Genomic DNA, 8042 nt, shown 5'->3' on the forward strand with positions numbered 1-8042 from the left:
CTCCCCATTTGTCCGGGCTTGGGACCGGCACTAAGGATGTACTGGCTTGTGCATCCTCGGTGGCTGGGTTATAAATTTGGCCTACTAGTTTATGTTTTTTTTTTTTTTAATTTTCATTGTGTTTTGCTCAGTGGCATGTGGTGTTGTCACAAACTGTAGTTGTAATAGAAAACGTTTAAGTTTTTTTGACACAGGATACAGGTGCTCAGAAATGGACAAAGAGGATCAACAAGTGGGCAAAAGCAGGCAGAGCGGCCAAGAAAGGGAAAGGTGTGTTAGCTGCTGATGAGCACTGACTAATTTCATGGACTATCGATGGTGTTTAGAAAATGAGTTGATATTTCATCTGTGTGGACTGTATGGAAAACGTGATACTTATGACTTGTTCCTGGCACAGAGGGCGACTTCAGATAATACCGTGCACAGTGTCTCAGCTCCTGTCCACTGCAGAAGTCAATGGTGCTTTCCGTATTGGCGACTTGGAGCTCAACCAGGTAGGAAGAAATGAACAAAAACCTCAAACCTAAACTGCACAATGGCTAAGATCAAGTTGTGTGAACTTGTGAGTGTGTGCGTGTGTGTGTATCTATGTGTGAATGTGTTAAAATAGATATCTGTAGTGGGCGTTGTCAGAAGATGTGTTCCTTCAGAGGTCAAAATCCAGTACTCTGTGGATGACATGACTGGTCCACCTATAGACGTGACACAGTGGGTGAATTCAGAGGTGAGTACTTTCTACAAAGATGTATCGAGAAATACTGCAAATTGTCCTTGTCAAAAATCTTTTTTTTTTGTTCCTACCAGGCTCCAGGTGTGCCGTGCAGTTCAGATGTCCTTGGACAATATGTGAAGGTTATAGGAAGTCTCAGGAACATTAAGGTAAATGAAGGTATATTTTAGGTATGAAGTAAATATGAGTACGTCAGTAGTTTTTTGTTTATTCAAATGATTATCATATGGCCTTGTTCCTGTATTCTACATTGTGCAACAAGTAGAATCTGTCGTACTTTGTTTTTTTAATAACATTGAGTAATTTTCCCTGAGAATTAGGGACAGAGATCACTGCTGGCAGGGAACGTCCGTCATGTTGAGGATCTCAATGAAATCACATCCCACATGTTGGAAGTTGTCCAAGCCCATATGCAGTGTTCCAGAAATGCTCATGAAAGGGTATTGGAGCCTGTGTTCATCTAAAAAGAAATCCTTTGAACTTTTACTTATGTGAAATCACTGACAAATGCTGGATTTTTTTTTTGTATTATTATTAGGTGGGTGACATGCATACCAACAGGATGGATATACCTGGAACGGTCAACAGTGACAGACATGTTGATGGTCATTCTGAGGAGAAGGCAGCTTATGGTTTATCCACCATCCAGAGGCAGGTTAGTCCTGTGTTTCAGTTTGATAGGACACTTCTGCTTACATAATAGACACCACAAAGAGACTCAGCAGTGGGGGGTCTTGGTGGCGTGGTGGTCTATTCCATTGCCTATCAACACGGGGATCGCTGGTTCCAATCCCCGTGTTACCTCCGGCTTGGTCGGGCGTCCCTACAGACGCAATTGGCTGTGTCTGCGGGTGGGGAGCCAGATGTGGGTATGTGTCCTGGTTGCTGCAGTAGCGCCTCCTCTGCTTGGTCGGGGCACCTGTTCGGGCGGGAGGGGGATAGTGTGATCCTCCCATGCGATCCGTCCCCCTGGTGAAACTCCTCATTCTCAGGTGAAAAGAAGCGGCTCGCGACTCCACATGTATCGGAGGAGACGTGGTAGTTTGCAGCCCTCCACGGATCGGCAGAGAGGGTGGAGCGGTGACCAGGATGGCTCGGAAGAGTGGGGTAATTGTCCGGATACAGCTGGGGAGAAAAAGGGGGGGTGCTCAGCAATCACCTGTCAATACCAGCTGCCCTGAGGATTCAGTGTTACCATAAGCATCAACTGGCAATCCCCCACCACTAGCTCCTGTGGAATAGAAATGAAAACTGCTCCATAAATGTGTTGGACTGGAATTTGACTTTTTTTCTTGCCTTTTTGTAAGGTATGGACGGTGATAAAGAGTTGCTCCCTCCAAGATGGCATCAGTTTCATGGACTTGAGCATGGAGCTTGGGTTCCTCAACAGGACATCCATCAGGTATCCTCTGAGCTGAACACTGATATTTTTTATTTTTCTCCAAACGTTAGAACAAAATGCTTCAACTCTTGAGTTTTGCCTGTTCTCATGCAGAAGGACCTTGCAGTTTCTCCTCCATGAAGGTCTCATCTATTCAACTATTGATGAGGACCACTTCAAGTCCATTTGATAACCTAGAAATAACACGGGTAATGTTTCCATGTACCTTTCCCTCATGGTATTAAGTGATATGTCTGATTTCTAAATTATCGTGATATCACGATTTACTCCCCAGTATTGTCCCGGTTATCTCGTTTTTCTCCCCAGGAGGAGCTGGAGGGCGTTGCTGTGGAGAGGGACGTCTGGAGTGCCCTGCTTAGCTTGCTGCCACCGTGACCCGATCCTGGAGAAGCGGCTGATGATGAATGAATGAATGAATGAATATCTTGTTTTTGTTTCACAGATGATGATCTGACATGTTTTATTAATTTACTCAAAGATCTTAATCCCATGCCTTTACAAACATTTAGTTTTTAGTTCTTTTTTAAAATATTGAGTTGATTTAAAATCAATTCATCAGAACTATTTTTCTTTTCTTTTTTGGCCACCTGGATGCAGGAGGGGGCGATGAGAGACTACAATTTTGCGCTTGAATGCAGTAATGTGGGTCTGTATGGGTATTGTAGTTCGGTTCTTGTACTACTGAAAGGTGTGAATATGAAATTAAGCATATTACTATGTCACTGGGGACAAGGAACGTGCCTGTTTTGACAGACTTGTGCTATTTTGACTTTGGGAAAATGGGTAAAATTCTTTGACTTTCATCAATAATTCAGTTATCCTGTAGATACACGACAATAAAAGTATCAGGTCCACTTGGGAAAGGGGACAGACAAGCAGCATTAAGAGGAAAGAAATGGAGATATGGCAGAAACGTTGGGAGGAAGACCAGAAAAGTAAGGGGTTGTGGTGATACACATTTGAGGGTAGATTCACCAGGGGCTGCTGCTCCTTTAAGGCAGACATTTTAGAGTGCTGACGTAGGCACTGTTTCCGGTTTCCGGGGTGAGCCATGTTTTGCAGCAGCCTAGCGGTTAGCCGGTTGCCACGGGAGATTGTGCTGCATCGGTGTTGTTTTGTGTGGAGAGTAAACGGAATTGACTCGACTCGATCTCTCCGTCTCCTCATTCCTGCACTCCTGCAGGTTATTACACAATACCAAAATCTGTCACAACAAATAGCTATAAATAAAGGAAGAGAAGGGAGGAAATCATAGTAACAAGACTGGTTGGATCACACAGGATTAAATGGCACTTAGTTTATAATGGGGAAAAGGGACGGTGGTAAGTGTGAGAACTGTGGAGTTAAAGAAAACGCTGAACATGTAATATTGCGTTATAACATGTATGAAGTGTAAAGAGAAAGGTTACAGTCCGAGAGGCGGGACGGGAGTGGAATCTGATGAGGATACTGGGAACAGAAGGAGAGGAAGAGGGGAGTAAATTCACCAGGAAGGCACTCTTTACTTTCTTAAGTGACACAAGGTTTATGGGAAGAAATAGGGTGAAATGACATGATGTTACACACTCTTGTACTGTAGGTGGCGGTATGCACCTTAAAGGCGTTTGCGATCAGCTGTTATACCGAGAGAAGAAGAAGCAGAATCAGACGACATATCACTTCAGATCAACTGTTGGTGTTCACAGGTGTGTTAAATGTGTATATGTGCTCTGGGAAGTATCAGTATTATGGTATGTCCGTGTATTGTGGAGTAATGAAGTTAATTACATGACGACGCATAAGCTAACGATGCTAACTTCGTGTAATGCTAACGACGACCGATATGCTAACGATGCTAACGTCATGTAATGCTAACCGATTTGTAGTGTGGAGGGGAAACAGAGCGGCTACTGTGGTACATCGACTTTTTACGTTATATTCTTTTTGCGTTGTTTTCAGACAAGATATAGGATGAGACGGTACCGTTTATATCGATATAGTTTTTTGTGTAAAATACATAACCCGTTTCCAACACGTGGGGCGTCCTGACGGACGACCTAGACGAGGTGGGGTGAGGTTCTTAACTCGTTTCTTGTCATTTTGACCGCCGCGGTTTTTCAACTATATTCTGTCAAGATAGATACCCAGTTGAGATATTAATGCAGTACATATGGTAGTATGTCTTTTAAGGAACTAACTGACACCCAAATTAACATTTTAACAACTTTTAAAACCGTTTTTCAAACAATTTAAAATGGCCGCCGTCCAACGCCTGTAAGCGCTGCAACACCTCGGTGGTTCATGGCGCGTCTGAAATGGCGGCTGTTACCAGACATGTTGGCAATAATCACAAATCAAGTTTAGACCATTTCTCTGTACTGGGGAACGCTAGTGTGTTTCTAGGACAGAGCAACGAACCCCCCCACCAAAAAGACCCCAAACGTTTATTTACATCAAACAGGTATACAATTGCCATACAGAGGAAAAACAAAACAAATGTGTACAGACAAGGGGAGTTCAGGGTCGACTCGTTTTAAGTCCTGTCAGAGTTCATATGAAATGTACTTTCTTTAAAATATCACAAGTCTGTACTGCTATGCATTAAAACTGTTTTCCCTGCATCTGTATTGATATTCCGCTCCTCATTAGTTAAGCACTTATACCACTGACGGTTTCGGGGGGGAAAACTATATATATATATATATATATATATATACACACAGCACAAAAAGTAAGGAAATTTGTGTTTGGTAGATTATTTCTTTGTTGTAACAACGCTTCCTGGCAATAAATCTTATATCGTCGGAAAGCCTGTTTATTTCCCCTTTAAATGGTGCCACATTTGTTAGGAACGTGCATTTGTGGGATGAGCAGCAGAGCTGAGTATGTGGGTTGCGCCTATGAAAAATTTGCCTAATCTTCTCTGCCAATGCCAAACAGCTTATTCTGCTATTGACTCTTGTTTGGTGTTGTTTGGTGGATTGGATGATTGAAGTCTGAAGAAACAAGTCATATTGGCAATTTAACAATTTATTCATTTAACAAACAGGAGCGTCAGTAGCGTGTGGAAGAGCCATACACAGCCACAACAACCTGGCACCTCCTCTTCATACTGGTCACCAGCCTGGTCACACACTGCTGTGGGATGGCATCCCATTCTTCAACCAGCATGTGTTGCAAGTCAGTCAACGTGGTTGTGTTGGTCACTCTGGCATGAACAGCACGCCCAAGCTGATCCCACAAGTGTTCAATGGGGTTGAGGTCAGGACTGCTGGCAGGCCATTCCATCCTCTCCACTCCTAAATTCTGGAGTTAGTCTCTGATAAACCCTGCTCTGTGGGGGCGAGCGTTGTCATCTTGGAGGATAGAGTTCGGTCCCAGACTGTGGAGGTATGGGATTGCCACTGGTTGCAGAATCTCATCTCGATATCTCTCTGCATTGAGATTGCCTCCAATGATGACAAGCCTCGTTTTTCCAGTGAAGGAGATGCCACCCCACACCATCACACTGCCTCCACCAAAAGCTGTTACTCTATAGATGCAGCAATCAGCATAGCGTTCTCCACGTCTTCTCCACACTTTGACTCTACGATCCAACTGCCGTAGGCAAAATCTGGACTCATCACTGAACATAACATTCCTCCACATGTTCAGGTTCCAGTGCACGTGTTGCTGACTCCAGCGCAAACGGGCCTGGCGGTGAAGGGCAGTCATGGCAGGCCTCCTGGCAGCCCTATGACACTGGAGATTGGTTGCGTGCAGTCTGTTCTGGATTGTCTGGGCAGAGAGCCGTCGGCCATATCGTCCTGCAAACCTTGACTGCAAATCTGTAGAAGACTGCCTATGGTTCGTAAGTGCTGACAGGGTGAGGAAACGGTCTTCTTGGGGTGTCGTCTTCTTGGGACGCCCGCTTGGTGGCCTGTCTCTGACATCCCCGTTATATGGAACTTGGCCTTCAGTTTGGAGATGGTACAAGGGCTCACTCCAAATAATGCCGCAACTTGGTTGTGCGGAACACCAGCTTGAAGTTGCCCTATCGTACGGGCCCTATCCAGATCAGTCAAACGTGGCATGCCGATTCTTGGAGCAGACACCAACTAACCAGTGTAGCAGGGCCCATGCTCACAGGTGCTGCCATTCAGGTGCCTGATTGGCACCTGATTGTCAGCACCTGGGGTACCAGAAGCTCAAAACAAGAGTCAATAGCAACAGCAAAATAAGCTGTTTGGCATTGGCAGAGAAGCTTTGGCACATTTTTCATGGGCGCAACCCACAAATAAATGTTCCTTACAAATGTGGCACCATTTAAAAGGGAAATAAACAGGCTTTCCAACAGTATAAGATTTATTGCCAAGAAGCATTGTAACAACAAAGAAATAATCTACCAAACACAAATTTCCCTACTTTTTGTGCTTAGTTTATATATATATATATATATATATATATATATATATATATATATATATATATATATATATATATAAAATCCAGTGTGTCAAGTAAATTCTTTATGAGACAGTATTTACTTGAGTTTACTTGACTCACTTGATTGTTTTGCTCCTTATTTGTTGAGCACTTTCCCTAACATTGTTTCTTTTAACAACGTTTTATATTTGATCTGTTTTAATAAAGGCGCTTGTGACGCCTCACATGTGGCTTTAACTTACAACTGAATATTTAGCCTACTTCGTAGAAAATACCGAGATATATATCGTGTCTCGCCATTCAGCCTAAAAATACCGTGATGTAATTTTTTTGGTCCATATCGCCCAGCCCTAGACTATTCTGTATGTATGTTTGCTGAAATGTCTGTTATTAAGTCAGTGGACTGCTAGTGTTGTAGCTTATGAAGTATGATTTAGTGTTACCAGCAGAGTTGTAAAAACCAGGTCCAGAAAGTAAATGTCCAAACCGTGTATTTGCTCCAACCATGTTACTAAACCAGCTGATTTCATTAGCTAGTTTTCCCTACCTAGTTCAGGAGTGGTGTTGACTAGAATCTGCTGGTGTAGTGCATGAGTGGAGCAAATACATGGTGTGGACTTTTACTTTCTGGACCTGGTGTTTACACCTCTGGTTACCAGTACAATATAAAGAGCTGAGTTATCGCATTTCATTTTGTGAATTGTTTTGATTGTATGTTGTTGCTGTAATAAGATTTGAGTCCTTACAGATGTGACCAGAGGAAAGTTTGTGTCCATGTATCTGTAAGGTAAATACTCCCATTTCAGGACTTTTACACTGACAGCTTGGTCAGACTTCCTGAGCTTGTGGTCATGGGATGAATTTGCACTGGCTTTTGATGGTTTTATAGAACTAGAAAAAGAGGGAAAAGTGGAAATAAATAAATCCATAGATTTGGTTTAAACCAGTGGCAGCAAGCTAGTACAAGGCGCTGGGGCGCCGCCCCCTTCAAACATGAAGAGATGTAGTTGCTCGCATCCAGTTTAAGACTCTGGAGCTAGCCTACAGGGCAGTGAAAAGAACAGCTCCTTCCTCTCTCCAGGCCAGGGTCAAACCCTACACCCCCACCCGACCACTTCGCCCTGATACCTCGGGACGCCATGTTGCCCCGTCACTCAGAGGCCCCTGCTGCCGATCGACCAGGTCACTGCTCTTTTCTGTCCTGGCCCCACAGTGGTGGAATGAACTCCCCACTGATGTCAGGAAAGCGGAGTCACTGCCCATCTTTCGGTGCAGGTTGAAAACTCACCACTTCAAGAACTACTACCCTGTTACTGGGTCTTAGCACTTACTGTATTCACTCATTAAAAAAAAAATCTTTCTGGCGCTTTTACTTTAGCACTGGTTTTGCTCTTAGATGCTTGTTTAGATGCACTTATGACCTCTGATGACTAGTAGTTCTCCTGATTTCCTACGCTAAATGCCCTTATTGTAAGCTGCTTTGGATAAAAGCGTCGGCTAAATGAC

The 8042-nt window shown here is 43.7% G+C and overlaps 1 protein-coding gene across 1 annotated transcript; it reads left to right on the top strand.

The window, feature by feature from the left end:
* Positions 1 to 211: 211 nt before the first annotated feature.
* On the top strand, positions 212 to 2301 carry LOC130128314 (replication protein A 32 kDa subunit-like). The gene is made up of 7 exons (XM_056297952.1): positions 212 to 270; positions 398 to 494; positions 611 to 724; positions 805 to 879; positions 1051 to 1170; positions 2038 to 2132; positions 2226 to 2301. The coding sequence occupies exons 1-7, from the start codon at positions 212 to 214 to the stop codon at positions 2299 to 2301; spliced, it is 636 nt and encodes a 211-aa protein (XP_056153927.1).
* Positions 2302 to 8042: the final 5741 nt, after the last annotated feature.

The sequence above is a fragment of the Lampris incognitus genome, chromosome 18, assembly GCF_029633865.1.
Source record: "Lampris incognitus isolate fLamInc1 chromosome 18, fLamInc1.hap2, whole genome shotgun sequence".
Taxonomy (NCBI): Eukaryota; Metazoa; Chordata; class Actinopteri; order Lampriformes; family Lampridae; genus Lampris; species Lampris incognitus.

Coding starts and splice junctions, on each gene's coding strand:
- LOC130128314 (XM_056297952.1), top strand. CDS start 212: ATGGACAAAGAGGATCAACAAGTGGGCAAAAGCAGGCAGAGCGGCCAA. Junction 271..397: donor AGCGGCCAAGAAAGGGAAAG/GTGTGTTAGCTG, acceptor TTCCTGGCACAG/AGGGCGACTTCAGATAATAC. Junction 1,171..2,037: donor CCAGAAATGCTCATGAAAGG/GTATTGGAGCCT, acceptor CCTTTTTGTAAG/GTATGGACGGTGATAAAGAG.